The sequence below is a fragment of the Anas acuta genome, chromosome 17, assembly GCF_963932015.1.
Source record: "Anas acuta chromosome 17, bAnaAcu1.1, whole genome shotgun sequence".
NCBI lineage: Eukaryota > Metazoa > Chordata > Aves > Anseriformes > Anatidae > Anas > Anas acuta.
Genome location: NC_088995.1, coordinates 14,829,760 through 14,846,425, shown reverse-complemented (window position 1 = coordinate 14,846,425; position 16,666 = coordinate 14,829,760). Strand labels below are relative to the sequence as shown.

The following is a 16,666-nucleotide window of genomic DNA, read 5'->3' as shown; positions in this document are numbered from 1 at the left end:
TCCAGTATGTGAACTGTGCTGAGGAAGAAGATATAAAATCCGATCTTCCTGAACCCTGTTAGTGAATGTTAGACATTCTTCTATCAGGGGATTTTAGAGGACTCTGCAAGATGTCACAGTCACTTTTCGATATATCTTGTTCTGCTCATAAATAGGTATTATTAAGCTATACCAATTGTGTGAGTAGCCTAATGAAGCAAGTCACCATGTCCAAAGCAGAAAGAGAACCCACGCTCCTTCCATGAGGCGATGTTCCTGCAGGATGTTGGGAAGTCATGTAGACATGCTGTAATTAATTTGTGCATTCTTCTATAGCATTAAACAGCTGTTATTATGGAAGCACATGGATTTCTGCCCAGGTAGCACTCATGGTAGATGATGAGCCCACAGATTGCAGCAATAAACTCATGTGATACGTGACCTTATGTTTCAAGATCTGTGGTTTTGCACTTGTGAAACTGAAGCCTTTTCGAGCCAGTGAGTTGACAACTCTCCCATTGCACCAGTGGCACGAAATTTCCTCAGAAAAAACCCTCCTTCCAGTCTCTCCAAAAGAAATTTGAACAAGTGGGGAAGGAATTGGAGAACTGTCTGAAAGAAATTCTTCAAAATGGCTATTTACAATGTTGTTAAATATTCTTAAACCTATAGGGCCAAAGTTTCACAGTGACCAGAAAAAATTATCTTAGACTACTGTCAATACTCAAGTGAATCCAGTAGTTACCTTTCATAAACTAGACAAAACTTGGCCTCCCCAGATTTTTCTGTAGAAAAAGCAATGCATTTGAAGAATGTTTGGATGAATATCATGGCCATCTGAAAATGATTATTTGTTTTTGGATCTTACAGGGGATTGTGTCATTGCACTTAAGCAGACGGCTCTACCGATTTGGAATCCTCCTGAATTCTGGCGGATGTTATTTGATTTCAAATGGAGACGGTCCGTGATTTTATTAACCCACAGAACATGGTCACACTTTTCTGGAATAAAAAAAGAAAAAAAAACACAACAGCATTAAGTGAACTGTGACATTCTAAATATGCTTATTTACTATTGAGAAGAACTGGTGCAAGTCTATTAGATGAGTGTTCAAGTATCATACAGATTGTTAAGCACAGTGTAGATTCCAGTGTGGGTGACTGATAGAGTTTACCATAAGACGTTTAGGCTGACTTTAGGTTCTTTATTTCATGGTATGATAAAAAGTCTGGAAATGCAACCCCCGGAGCTCTTGGTGTCTGTATTCTTTGTGCAAACAACTAAAATCAGATGCGTGATAGCTGCTCCTCAGCTGTAAGAATTTCCCGCTCCTTCTACTTCAAGCATGTACTTCAGAGTGATGGTGTCATGATGTTTAACACAGCAGGTTTGGAGAATGAACTCTGCTGGGGCATAATGGGCTGAAGTGAAACAGCATGAGCTCAGCCTCATGAAAGGTCTTTTGCTCATGCAGAAGGCACTGTACTTAGCTGAGACAGTAGAGACTGCCTGACAGGTTGCAATTACTTCTCCCAAATGCACCAGGCTGCATTCTGAACCTTTGCTTAATGGGGGCAGATCTGTTCTGAGTTATAAAAAATAAAAAAATAAAACTGCCTCAGGTCATAAATATGATAGTGTCTGTGCTTCTAATCAGGTTTCACCTTCAGCAGCAGGTTTTACTTATTCATCCTACATAAACCTCAAAATGAGCTGAATTTCCTTCATTAAAAAACATGGGAATGGCATAAATCTCAGCTTTAGTTTCCATGAACTCCAAGACAGAATTACCACTCTGTCTGATCATTTTTGCCAGGTACACCCAGCTAAGATAAGAGCTTCCTTCAACATATCTGTGGCAAAAGGACAAGTTATGAAATAAGATTCCCCTTTGCAGTCTCTGTATCATGCTTTTTTTGTGCTGTAGCAAATTGTTTTTGCAGCACACACTGTAATATGCATCTAGAATAATATTTAGTTAGGCCAACAGTTGCTGCTTACATTGTTCTGTAACAACCGGTGATTAAGAACCTCTCTGTATGGTTGAATCTCCATTAATTAATTTCCTCTGCAGAATATATACACCTGCCTATTCTTCCTCGGAAATCCTAATATGAAGTAAAGCTATTTTGCAGGTAAACAAAGGATGTAAAGGATGACCTTTAACTTTGACAGCAGTATTTGTGATTTACCATCTGTCATAGCTGATCACTCCTAATAGCAGTATGCTGGATAAGAAGCCGAAATAAGGAAACAGCGGGAGACAGAGGAAGGTTGGAGGGGAGTGGGAATGATCTAGCAACCCGTGTGCTGACAAGCAGGAGGTCCTGTGCATGGCTACACTTTGGGCCTCACTCTGACATCTGAAAACATGGCAAAGAGTTGATCCCGCAAGTCGCTGCACTGAAAAGATGTTTGCAGGACAAGGAATTAACCGTTGTTCAGCCCTTTATTAGGCCCTGTGACTGCTTTTTCACTTTTTTTTCAGCCTGTCCTGAGTGGAGGCAAGTGGCAGGCTGTCAGGATTGCAGGGTCAGCCCATATCCACTGGGCAGCTCGCTGTGCTGCCACCAGCATTGTGCTGGGCTCTGCCTCCGTGGCATGCCATGGAGCAACTGTATGAACTCAGGGAGGAAAAAGGGTAAAGAATGATGTGAACTCTTTGCAAGATTGTTTGTATTTTCTACCATGTTTTATGTCTTTAATAAACACAATCTCAGTTGTTTGTTCTCTCCACTGGTTGACAAAATGGCAAATCTTACCTGATATAATGGTGGAAAATATAAATAGCTTTCTAGCAATAAGGCTTCATTAATATGTATTGGAAACCTAAAACGGTAGTCAGCTATAAGGGGGAAAATGTACAGAATTACTATGGATTATAATAATTTCAGCAAAGCTTCTAATTTATATATTAAGCTTGCTTAATGGACTTACAGTGCATTGCTCTTTGATCTGAAGAAAAAGGTGTTGAATAATTTATCAAATAAAAAAGGAAACAATCCCATAGCCCAGCCCACACATCACATTCTGCCCTATAATTTACATTTTTTAAGAGATGCCATTTCGAGGCAGGAGAACTGGTTCCTAAAGAATCCTTCTAATATTACAAATGTATTTTCATGAGGTACACTCTGGGGAAAAAATACTAATGAAGGAATGCAATTCTGCAGACAAATATTTCAGGTCTATGCCTTCCTCACTAAAGACAGTCATTTCAACTAAATGCCAAAAGGCATTTAACTGTAACATTTGTCAGTGGAATAGGATTGGCTTCAGGTTTCCCTCCTGATTTACAATTGAGTGTTTATTGGGTCTGCTGTACTGTAGTGTGTTTTGTTAACCTCTAAAAAGCCCACGTCCAGCCTGTGTATTAATCACAAGGATGATATCTGTCACAGTAAATTGGGTTGCTCTGGGGTTTTTGTGCTGTGCCAGGAGAGGAAAGGAGAAGGCCAGGGCCTGCTCTGAGGGGCAGGACAGGTTGTGGGGGGCAGCTGCAGGCCGTGGGGTGGATAACCCCTGTCAGCTCCTGGCTCCAGGATGGCTCCCTATGAGCTTTGCTGTTTATTTCTGTGCCTCTGTTTTTCAGCTGAGAAAGGGGGGGACCTGTGTCATGTTGGGTGAGCTGCTGGAGTCACAGGCCCAATGAGGATTTAGTTCATCGTGGCATCATGTTTAAAGAGTAATTGTTGGGAGCGCTGGGTCTGGAGTTCCTCACATGGGTTCGTGCCTACCTATTGTGGTCATTCCTCAGTAATCCCAGCTGCTGGTCACATACCCGTGGATCAGCCATGCTGGTAATCACAGCTTTGTTGTGACTCTTGACAGGTCTCCCATTCACATTTCCCCCATTTGTCCAAAGCAATGAGTTGTCAAACATTTACTATGGCAGTGTGCAGGGTTTATTCATATTTAAATAAAGCCATTATCCTGGCCTTGAGTTTCAGTAGTTTTCTGCTCTTCCTCTTGAGTATTTCTCTCAGTAGTGCCGTCTAATCAGCTTTAGGTTTTAATTAAACAGCTGTCATTTGCTTCCTAGTTCTGTTGCAACCTGATGATGTATTAAATTTTAATTTAGCCTAGGCTGGATAATAAGTAGATTCCTTCAGACAACAAAGAAATGCTATTAGCGGGTTACAGTTGTAATTAAGAAGAGCTCTGCTGAAGTGCTAATGCATTCAGGTACAGAGAAGGAACTGGAGATAAACACGCACACAATTATTATTCAGGGATAGTGCTTGCAATATGATTGTTTAGCTTCCACCCGGGCTGCTTGAATTCCAGGTTTTGGTCAAGATCTAGCATTATACACCATTGTTGGAAGAAATCAGAAAGGATTTCCAGTTTTTCAACTGGGCCCTTTCTGTGTCAGCAGTTAGAGGTTTGTGCTGGTGGTCCCCAAGTGTTTTTCCAGATGTTTCAGTGATGCTGAGCCAAGCATGTAAATATAAAAGCCTGTGCATATAAATCAGCATTATTACCCCTCTCAAGATTTCAAACTGTGCTAGTGGTAAACAGCACAGGTATCTCAAATGCAGTAACATTTTTCCTGTAGTAAACCTTAATCATGGAAATACAAAACAAACCTAACAGAATCTCTTGAAGGTCCAAAAAATAAATAATAATAAAAAGAAGGCTGCTTATAAATCTAATGGACAGTCAATTAGTTCAGTTCTGCCTTCATATTTCTTCCTCAGAGGAAATATATTTTTTCAGTCTATAAATAACCAGCTCTTAAAAAGGTCTTTACACTGCCTATTATACTTGCGTAACACCTGATCCAAGCATCAGGCCTCTGAAATATTGATTTATGTAGTAGAATTGCTTATCAGTGAAGTGTAGTTTCAGTGATGCAGCAGTGGCTAATAGGCACTGTGGGCATCTGTACGTACGGGGAAGGGGGGAAGAGTCAGGACAGTACTTGTGTCTGGAGCCAGGTGAGCACATTGCAGAGCACCCACAGGTAGAGGGTGGCAAGGTGTCACTTCTAAGACCCTTTCTCTCACACTAAGCTTCACAGAAAGTTTACAGAAGAATGCAAATCTCTTTATAAACTTTGCATTATCCTTCAGAGCATCAAAGTATGTTCTCAGCTTGGTAGCTAAGCAGCACTTAGAGTTAAAGGAGGCTCGAGGTTTTGTTTATCCATTGTCACACAGGAGGGTTAACATGATGGTGGTACAACAAATGACACAAAAAGCAAAGGAGAAATTATTTCAGGCCTGCTGAGAACCTGATTCCAAGTCCACTGAAGTCAAAAGAAGTCTTTCATATATGACTCAGTACGGTTTTGGATCAGACTGTAATTGCATCCAAGTGCCACCTGCCCCTGACACGTAGGAGTTATGTAGCTGTGCTAAGAGAAGGTGGTTCAGAAGTAGAATTAGTCACGTGTTCATTGTTTGTGACCTTGGCAAAAATACTATCCCCCTGAAAAGTGTCTGTTGTTGAAGAATGGCCTGCTGACAAACTGGGTGCATTCTGACACAGAAGCACCATGTCTGCATCACATATGTGGCATGTTTATATCAAATTGATGGCCTAGGGGTATTTGGAATATTTGTCATTGGTTTGGCAAAATCTAACTACCTCTTCTTGACATACTTGTGGATAAAACACCTTCAGTTTGTCTTACACAACCTCTTTCCACCTGAGGTGTTGCTGATCGTTTTTACATGGTAGTGGAGTTTCTTAGTTTTGTTCAAACGTTAGCCTTTGTAAAGGTTTTACAGTTGTTCATTTTTCACTTACTTCTCTGTTTCCCAGCGTCCTTCTGTCAGGGATGGCAGCTGGTTATAAATTATCCCATCCAGCAAAGACAAAAACCAGTCACTGGGGTAAAACATCTGGTTTGTGCCTTGCAAAGGACAGGACCAAGATGTATTAATTTCATGCGGCGTTATTCAGAAAAGCATCTCTGTTCAGGACAACACTAAAATCTACTTAAATCACGCTGAAATCTGTGTCAAGTTGAGCCACATACCTTTAGTGCTGTTCTGAACAGAAATGGACTCAAGTCCACGTTTAAGTGCTTTTCTGGAACATGACTGCCCATAAAGCTCTAGTAGACTATCAGTTAGCTGGCACTAGTGTTATTAGTACTTCAACTCATTTAATTCAAGGTGCTTTTGCAGAAGTTTCCGAATATTGATTAATAATACATCTTAGTTGCAAGTGTTTATTGGTCTTCTCCAGCTGTCCTCAGCTTGTGGTCAATGCCCATTATTTTCTATCAATCTAGCTAGCAGACAGAAGCAAATGATAGTGAATATATCTCCCTATGCAAGCTGCCATCAAATTTTTCACTAAAATCAATTTTTTATTCCTGCAATTCTAATAATGGAATTTAAAGTTAGATTAGTTGGAAGCAACTTTTTTTTTTTCTTTTTTTTTTTTTTTACCCTAGCTGGCAAGCAATTAGTTTCACAGAAATTGAAAAATTAAAAGCAGAGGGATTTAAAGCAGTATTTCCTCTCACAAGTTTTTCTAGAAGGCTGAGCTGAATCTTTTCTGAAGCACAGATCATTCCTTGTTCTGCGTGTGTCTGAAATGTTGGACCTGCAGTAAGGACTGCTTAAGCGGAGCCAAATTCCTCTGTAGGCCTTTGGAGGCTGTTCCCCTCCAGTTTGCAGATCTGGTTTGCTTATGCAAGGCAAGGACCGCTGTAGCAGCTCACTTGGATTAATTAATCAAGCAGCAGCCATACTGAGATGCAGAGGAAGTCTGTGTTAATGGAGTCATTAGAGTGCCAGCACTGTGAATTCATCAGGATTAGAGATAAATGTGGTAAAACATCACTAGGTGGGATTTTGATGGGGAAAGATTAAAAAAAATTGTATATGGCATTGCTTAGTTTGTAATACCCTATCTCATGCACAGTGTTTCTCATTGTGCATTTATGTCCAGAAAAGGGACAACTGGCTCAGCTGAGAACTCTTTCAGCTGACACAAAAAGGAAAAAATGCTGTTATTGTAATGCCTGGGAATCACCTCCCAAACCACTGCCATGGTTTGGGACATAAGCGTGCGATGAGGTGCTGCCACTCTGTGGAGATAGTGCTTGAAAAGCGCTGTGGTTCTGCCACTCTGCAGGCATGTCTTCACACGTAATTGCGTGACAGATTTCATTTCCACAGCAGCCAGACCCATAAATTGGCTCCAATAGAGTAAATCTGTATGTCTGTCAAAACCAGAACTTGGTGGTCCAGACACAACTTCTGGCTTAAGAAATTGTTACACCACTGATTGCAGGGAGCTCACAGGGTATGTCCAAGGAACTGTTTGCTCTCTGAGGAAGGCTTTTGGTTTTTTGGTCTGACCCCTGCAGCTTCCGTATGGTTTTTGCTTTTGTAACACTCATCCTTTAATTGTGTGTGCATACAGGACACGGAAGTCCTTAACACAGCCATCCTGACGGGCAAAACAGTGTCTGTTCCAGTCAAGGTCGTTGCTGTGCAGGAGGATGGGTCGGTGGTTGATGTTTCGGAGTCCACTGAGTGCAAATCAGCTGATGAAGATGTCATAAAGGTAAGGCACCTACAAGAGGTGGGCATGAGGAAAATGTGAGTTTTCTCCCTTGTCTTCACCACCAGCACCACCATACTGGGTCCTAGCCTACATTCTGGATTTAATGTGGAGTGGTTGTTTTATACAATCATAGCTATTTCTGCAGTGCTAGGTATTTATCTAGTGCTAGGTATAGTAGCAAGGCTGTATATGCTTCTGACTGCATCACCTACTTTACGCTCAGGAGTCTCTTACAAGTACTGAACTTTACTAAAATCCAGAGGAGCATGACAGAGAATAGAAAATAACAAAGATATTGGAAAAATCTTTAAAACAAAAGCTGTGAACTGTTATTTTTCTTTTTAAATATAATGTGTTCAGCTGGTTCTCATTCCACAGCATTGAGATGAAAACAGCTTTAATTTAACTTTATCAAGACATTGACTGTATGACTTCTGACACATTGTGTGGCTTTCAGCTTTTAGCTCATTATTTTTAGGCATAAAAGAGGTACTTTTGAACATGTTTAGTAGATTTATTTGATTTATTATGTGGCTTGAGGCTGTTTTTTGTTGTTTTAAATGAACAATGGAATTGAGTATAATGGCTTCTATATAGGGTTGTTTTCTTGTATTCTCTATTAATTTCTTTCAGAAAGATGATTTGTCTCAATTCTAGGAAAATACAGTATTATTATATAAAAATGCTGTAAAAATAGGATTGTATACTCATCCTTTTTTTTTGCATATAGTAATCCCATAACCTGTAGATCTTATTATAAACTCTCTCTGGAGCTCTGAAAAAAGAAGTTTGTCATATGTCTGATAATTCTGTCATGTCTGGATGTATCCCAGGCCTGACCCAGTCCCTTTTATAACTACTTTTAAAAGGTCTATTCAGATTGCATTTCAAACCCACATCCTATACCTGTGTATTTTCAACCTATCAATGTAACCTCTTTCTAGATAAGACTGCAAAGGTCCTAACAGATAGCTTGTACTTTATCAGATAATTTTTTGTGTTCTGTGTCTGGCTAAAGAAATGCACAGAGCAAAGCTGTCGTTTATTTTGGAGACCATATGCTGGAATGAAAAATTCACCTTCTTACTTTTGACAACTCTGACTGAGCTTATTATGGATATTTATATACTCTAAAACAAACATCTCATTGCGTTTTATTTCCAACAACAAAGAAATTCCTTTGCAGTTAAAGTGCTTACAGAACAACTGTACATTTCATAGAGATACCCTGTTTCTGAGACTCTCAGATGAGAGATGACATCCACTTGATCCTAAGTAGCTATAGGAAAGACACGATAGGTTTGGGAAAAAGTCTTGGTCAGACAACTTCTGCTTGTTTCCAAGTTTTTTCATGAATGTTTTTATCTCTGTTTATCATGAAGGCAAATTATTCATAAATAAGATTCAAGTTACTGAGAAAAGGCGTGTGTGCAATTGAATCCTCAGGGACAGAGTTATGCCTAGCACTTCTCAGACCTCAAAACATTTTGCAAAGTAAATCAGTGTTATAATCCCTTTTCATGAAAGTGACTGTTCCAATGTTTGCCCTTGGCCAGTGATGGAAGAGGTTTCTTGAATCTCTAGCCTGAGCTCCAGCTTCTCTACTTATGTTATATATTAGATGGGGAAAGAAAAATCACATTTTGTTTTTCTGGTAAGCAAATTTCCTTGAAAGCCCTTACCAGAAAGGACATGAAAAAGGACATGAATGAATATCTTTGTTTATGACTAATGTAATTGTCATAAAAGCAGTTCCTTTTGATAAATCTTGCCTTTTTTTTTTTTTTTTTGCTATTTACCATACAGCTCTTTGTATCTGATTAGTGGCTATTCTTTATCAGTTTACAATGAAGTGCTCATATTATAAACTCAAGCACCAAGTTATATATCATCAATATATTATTGCTCAGACTGTCTTTTCTTCGTACTTCAAACTTTTTTGAAGCACGAAGAAAACCAGGTACTGATCTAAAAGATAGTGTATGTGGACTTTTGTTTCTATTAATTGGATTTCTAGTATTTCTAGGACTTGCTGTAGTTGGAGAATGCTAGACTGAACCAGATACAAAAAGGTCAGGAAAAGGACTCCCCTTCCACTTCCACTAATAAAATTAGTAATGTTAGGGAGATGTTGCATTTCAAAACACTGCTTGTTTAAAGTCCATTTAGTTCGATCAGCAGTTGTCCATATGGATGTCCTGTCAAAGCTGGGCATGAAGTTGTTATGGTTCCTGAATTTAAGAGGTCCACTGAAGCTTGCAGCTAAATAAAACTTGACATGACCTCTCTGAGCAGAGACAAGATTACCGGTTGCATTTGTGGATTTATGCACTTCAAGAAAGCAAAGCTCTTGCCCTCTGACCATCTTTATTTCTTGATTTTTTCAAAATGGGTTGTATTTCCAGGTGGAAGTAGACCTGTTCCAAAGCACCTTCAAGTTGATGAGGGTCCTCCCACTTTCAATGATTTGGGGAGAGCAGACCAAAACACTGGGCAAAATTCTGCACAGGTTTTACAAGATTTGCACTGTATTTTCCCCCACCCCTCTCACCTGGTATCCAAGGCTATTGGTTTAACGTATGAAAACAAGAGGTCTGAGTGATACAAAGGGTCTCAAAATGGGAGTAATGTTATTTTTGTGAAAATTACAATGCTGTTATAATGGATTTTAGTCACAAATTACTGAGAGGTACTTTCAGACTGAATGCTATTCAGGCATAATTTTTAACTGGAAATGCATGTATTGGTTGCAAGATTGAATCCATAACAATTAATTAGCCAAGTTAAAATTTAGTACAAGGTTTGTGTGCCCATATTTTTTCATAAAAATACATATTTCCTTTACAAGCCCCTTGGGTAAACTCAATATTGACTTTGCTTCCAGATTTGCATTGCCTTTTCTATATATATACTGCTAAACCCTCTAATAAGGGTTGTCAGACATTTTGGATGTAATTGCCTTATCTTGAGCTTCTTTTCACTGTTAATTCTGCCTTTATTGTATCTTTTGTAATTGGAGAGATATTCATATTCTTTTGGGCAGAATAGACTGTTGTATTCCTAAACTTTTATTTCTGTTTAATAGCTAATGATTTAATAGACAATTAAGGAAACAGTTCTTTGATCACTGCTCTAACACCATTATTTTCAATTAAGACACAACGAACTGAATCTAGGTTAAATAGAAACAGACTTTGGCCCAGGCTATTATGTATTCATACAAAATGTGCTTATCTGCGCAGCTACCTAGATATCAAATTGATAAAAATACTACTCAGAGATGGTCAAACAGATAGATGATAAGTGATTTATTAGTAGACAAAAGATGTGAATCCCTGCTGTCCAAAGACATATCTCCTCCACATAATACTTTAATAGCTTCCCAGAAAGAGACTATTTCAGTCCTTATTTTTCAAAGCCTACATAATTAGTGGTAAATATAGTGAAATACACCCATTACGTCTTGACCTTGCATTTTCCAACCTTAGTGTGACTAGATCCTCAGCAGAGTTGCCCAGATCAATTTGTTCATTGGACTGCCATCCCTGGTCCCTGGTCCCTACAGTTGCTGCTCCCTACAGTTTGACACAGGTCATAATAGTACCAACCATTTTACTTTGAAATGGCTTTAAAAATGTAAAAAAACATTTAAAAAAATTAGATGGAAATATTGCTCTGAGTCGGTGAAACTCTGATGTTTATTCCGTCATTGAAAAGGGATATTTAATGTTTTTGGCATTTGAAAGCAAAGATTGCCTTTATGATTAAGGCATGGAAATGCTTCTCAGCATTAATTTCCATATCTTTTGCTGATTTCCTGTATGACTGTGGGAAGTCAGTCATTCCTTTTGGAATCTCGCTTCCTTATCTGCAAACAAGGCTGAGAAAACATCTTTTGCCAGCCTCAGCTTGCCTTATGTAATTTTTCAAGCTACTGTTGACAAAATCCTTATCTCCACAAGTCCCATTAACTTCAGTGGTCTTCCCACTTGAAGGACTTCTCCTAAGGAGTCCTGCTTCTCCAGCAAACCAGAGCTAAATAGGGTGGTGAAGCTGAAAAAAAAAAGAAGTGATAGTAACTTGATAAATTTATGCACAAGTTACTCGGCTACTCTGGTGATGGGTAAAACACTGAGATAAAGGAGCTCTAGCATGGTAGGATGTGCCTTTTCTATATGTGTGCTGAACCATGGGGCCTCAGCCTTCACAGGTGGGGAAGAAAAGGATTAAAGCAGTTGTATCATGGCAGAGGCGTTCTTTGCCCATCCGTCTTATAAGCACAGCTGAAGTTTTGCTGGCCTGTTAAAGTGGGTTTTGCTTGTTCTCCATCATCCTTTAGGCCATAGTTAGAGGGAAGTCAAATTAGACCAATGGTAGTGGTGGAGTCACGATGATTGTATTGCAGAGGAAAGTCTAACCTGAGGGGCTCTGGCACTGTCAATCTTTACAGGTTCTTAGATGCTCCAAGTAAGGTTCATGCATTACTTTGTCCTTGCTATGGAAGTGTCTTTAAAAGCCTGAACTGTAGTAATTTCACATGAAGAAAATTTCTGAAAACATTTTAGTTACGTGGTAGTCACAAATATCACCCACAAAGCAGCATCAAGAGAGAAAATTATAATGAGGACAGCTTCTTATTCCAAATGTTTATCTCAGTAGTGTACAAATGAAAGAGAGGCAGCTGCCCAATTAATTCATTCTTAGATTAGTCATATTTTCATGTTCTTTGCAAGTTACGCAGAAATTGATTGGTGGTATAAATTAATGTCTGCAGTAATTCAAATGGCTTCCATGGAGTTACACCATGGGCTAATTTAGTCTAATTTTTTGTAACAGAAAAGGCCCTCAATTGAACAGAAGGGAGCCAGAGGGCCTCATCTTCCTCATTTCTGCCCACATGTAAAGTGCAATGGAAACAGGCTGAATGTGCCCAGGCAGAGGTATACATTAAAAACAATGGTGCTTCAGTAATATACCGTGAACTCTTCTGTGCAAGAATGCACTTTTCTTGTCAGCTTGCTAGAGGAAAGCACTTCAGTGAATTATATTTCACCTTTTCATAATTTCCTGTCTAATTATAATGAAAGTCTAATTCAAACCATTCCTACCCCCTACTTTTCTAATACAAACCTTATCTTGAACTCTCCAAAATTGATGTTAAAACAATAGAAGACCTAATTTTCATAGCAGCAGCCAGCTAGGTTTTATCTAAGATGCTGTAAAAATGGTGTAGGAAAGGCAGGAAAGGTAATAATAGCTGAACCAGATTAAATCTGCAGAAGGTTCTTCCCTCTTACAAAGGCAGACGAGTGACTGAGGACCTTATTCAACAGCTGTGGGCACATTGATCTCTAATGCCAGCACAGTAGCTGCTACAAGGGACTCCAAAACAAACAAGCAAACAAACAAACATAGGGAGGGATACTGCAGTTCTGTAATTTAGATGATACTGAATTCTGGGAACACTTCCCTGCTGCAAACCCACAGCATGTTCTTAGGACAATTCAGAGCAAGAAGCACATGCTTGTGGCTGTTTATGCAATGGTTTATGCAGGAGATCTGAAAACAAAAGCAGTGCTTGTCATTTGCAAGTTCTGCAGCTGCTTCACCATTAAAGTACGTGATTGAGAATGAAATGTACATGAAGAAGAGCTAATCTTATTTCTCCATCCATCATATTTTTGGGTGCTTATCACTTCATTACCTTAGAGCTTGATTTTGTGGACACTTGCTCAGAAATAAGCTTACTCCAGGAGTTCAAACTCTTTCTGGGAGCAGTGAAAATGCTCTCTACTCGTTTATATGATGGATTTACTTTGATGCCAGTTGGTTTATTACACAATTCATTTTGAGCTAGATCTTACTTTTTAAGTGATTTTTTTCCTCAGTGCTTCTGAGTGGTTCAAGATTGACAGCCCTGGAGGCTTAACCACTCTGTGTTACCCCAGGATAGGGGACAGGTCGGGGCTGCAACAGGCAGCTGTTCAGATAGAAAGCTTTTGAAGTGCAAATCTTTAATTTGGTGAGTCCATTTCCTTGTCCAACCAGTCCTTTTAATCTCACCTGATTAGTGCCAGTGAATCAGTATCATCAGCTCCATGAAATCAGCTGGTAACAACCTCAAGTCACTGTCAGCTTCATTTCCATCCATCTTTGAGAGCTGGGAGGTGATGGACTCTGCAGTCTATTACAAATCCTCTGAAATAATGATTCCCCCTGATGCTTGGCACAGGGAAGATGCTTACGGCAGCAAAGTGTTCCTCAGCTGAACAGAAGGATTATTGAGGAGGATCCTGCCTGAGACCCAGGAGTCCTGGTTTACCTCTCTGCTGTGCTCCAGACCTCCTCTGTGAAGTTGCTGGCCTGTCTCAGTTGTGCCAGAGGGATGATGAGAATACATCTGTCTCAGTAGGATTCACTGGCAAGAAACCTGTTAGAGACTGTGGATCTTGTCTTTGATACCTGCAGACAGGTATACCTAAGTTAGAGCAATAATTAGAGATCACTGAATTGCTTGAAATGCATTAAACTTGTAATTAGATCTTCTGGTTTTTAGCTTTTTGGCCAGAAAACACCCCCTTTGCCCCCATACAAAGTTCATCTTTATTAGTCATAAAAGAGAGGCAGGAGAGTATGGCAGATCTCTCTGCAATATGTTGACTGTTGAGTTAAGGATTTTGCTTTTTGTTGAAATATTAGAGTTTCTGACATTCAGGTCACCAGATTCTGCTAATTAGTTTCATAGCCAGACAAACCATGATCAGAAAAGAGTAGCATAGCCACTTACTGCATATTAAGGATTTGTCTCAAAAAAAACACCCTTGTTACACAGCAACAGGTTGAAATCTATAGTGTTTTGTGAATGTGCCAAGCTAAAACTTCGCGTTTAGAATCATATTTGCACACAAAACAGTTCCATGTATAGCAATAAGGATGCCAGTGAGGCAATCTCACAAAATCACATATTGAAGAATTAATATTCTGTACACATTACACATTGTACACAGCTTATAGCAAAATATATGTGTGTGTTTTCCTGAAGTTATTTTTAAACACACACAGTCTTCAAAGCCAGCTTGAGAAAACAGTGTTTTGTCTGGGAGAGAATCCATTAAGAACAGACCATACCGACATGTGCAATTACACAGATTTCGGCAGAGATGCTTATGGTGTCTTCCAAGGGACCAGCTGCTGCTTCAGAGGAAGAAAACAATTCTATGGCTTAGCGTTTGGCTGCTCAGAGAGCAGAAATGCAAAGGGCATGGATCCCAGTCCTGGGCAACGATCATTAGCCTGAACTGCGATATTGCTTAGGATAAACTCTAAATATTTTATACTCTTAGTATGCACATAGTAAACAGCTCAGTCCAGGCTCAGCAAAAGCAAATGTAGCAATAAGTAACTGTTGTTAGGAGAAAATAATGAACTTTGGGAAGCACTCCTTTGAGATGCATAATAGGAGTTGAGGATGGAGATGATGAGACTGACACACCACCATCATTCTGAAGTGCACTTTATTTGACTTAGAAGCATCTACCTGTGACAGTAACCAACTCCCTTCCTCATCTTTGGAAGAAGGCAGTTTTGTTCTTGGTATATTCTTAATTATTAATATTTTTGCATTTTGATTGTACAGAATTGGAAACCAGAATAACTATTTTGGTTTCCTTTATGGAAACAGCAACAGGACAAGAAATACATGTAGCTAGACAGCTGTGTACCTTTTTGCATAAGGATTGGGACATAGCTGTGATTTTGAGGGGAATGAGGAAAATCCAGCCATAAAGAACAGCAGCTAAATACTGGGTTAATGAGTTGGACAAGTCATTAAATAAGGATGAAAGAACAAAATGAAGTTATAATTGGTATTTCTTTTTCCATAAGGTACAGGGAATGGAAGATGCTCGCTGGGGTGTAGCTTTTGTCCTCTTCTAGTTTAGTAATATGCTGTACTTGAGCATGCCTATCACATTTGGTGGTTTAAAACTTCAAATTTGTTCAATTGGAACTAGAAAGTAAATTCATTGCCTCTCCATTTTATAGCACCTCAGTGGGGCATATTTGGAATTCTATAGTGCTTGGCTGTGAATTTAAGCAGCTTTCCACTGAATTCCGTGTGAAAATGGATCACTGGTTTGATGATAATCAAAATTTTACTCCTTTGATGACTTTACCTTGAGGAAAAGCATGGAAGTGGTAGAGACTCTAGAGCAAGCAAGCATATTGACCATGTTTTCCTCTTAAAATAGTCAATGGTCAAACAGCCACCAGTGTTGGCACTGTGCCCTGGAAGACAAACAGGAACCTCAGTCACCTTAGTACTTTGTTCCAGACACTCCTGTTCTGTTTTTGCTCCCGTAATAATTGTGCAAATAGTCCCATTCACTGAGAGTAGGGACTACTCATGTAAGAAGTGTTGCAGGACGTGTCCTTCACACATTGTAAAAATGCATTTTAGCAGCACGTAGCCAGCAGCTAACAAACTCTGCAGCTCTGTCAAAGGGAGTTCCAGTCTGCTTCTGCTGGAGAACCCTGTGGTGTCCTGTGGCTGTCCTCCACTCTGCGCTGCTGAATAAACCTCCCGTAAACACTAGTGTAGATCAGAAATCTGTCATGAGCCAGAAAAAAGGATGTACTGTAATAAATGGAGGAACGGTGAGCAGAGATACATGAACTCTTGTGAGTGTCAAGAAAAGGCTGTTAAATACATGTATACCTTATTGAAGAAGAAGTGGGCATTTATTTGAGTTGAATGCATTTATTATTTGTGGAGTACTGACAATGTACTCAACACTATATAAAGGTAGTGTGGACACAGTGCCTACAGATCTCACAGCTGAATAAAAGTTACACAGGGCTTGCCACAATATAGACGTTCTGGGAGGTAATCCTTTATTGAGTTACTTGTACAAATATCCAGAGCAGCTTAGCAGTGAGGAGGGGAATGCCATTACCCAGGGAACAGAGAATGGAGATTGCCCAGCAGGACTGCCAGCAAGGGCGAGTTCTCTGTTGGACCGCATTGTCAGAAATGATGAGTTCATAGCAGGAAATGCTATCTACTATTTATATGCTGTATTTATTTGCACTTTTCTGATTCCTGCTTCTGAGATTACTGTCTGGGTTAAATTTGCAACCCCTCCCCATTGACTCTTA

General features: G+C 39.5%; 1 protein-coding gene across 5 annotated transcripts in view; it reads left to right on the top strand.

Moving 5' to 3' along the window:
• LOC137841206 (transmembrane protein 132B-like) overlaps positions 1 to 16,666 on the top strand; it is a 272,117-nt gene that overhangs the window by 209,753 nt on the left and 45,698 nt on the right. For all 5 annotated transcript variants that reach the window (XR_011088487.1, XM_068653887.1, XM_068653886.1 and 2 more), the window contains one exon: positions 7,367 to 7,510. Coding sequence is in view for 4 of the 5 variants with exons in the window: in XM_068653887.1 (XP_068509988.1) it covers positions 7,367 to 7,510 (144 nt within the window). In the remaining variant the exon portion in view is untranslated. The remainder of the gene's footprint in view (positions 1 to 7,366; positions 7,511 to 16,666) is intronic.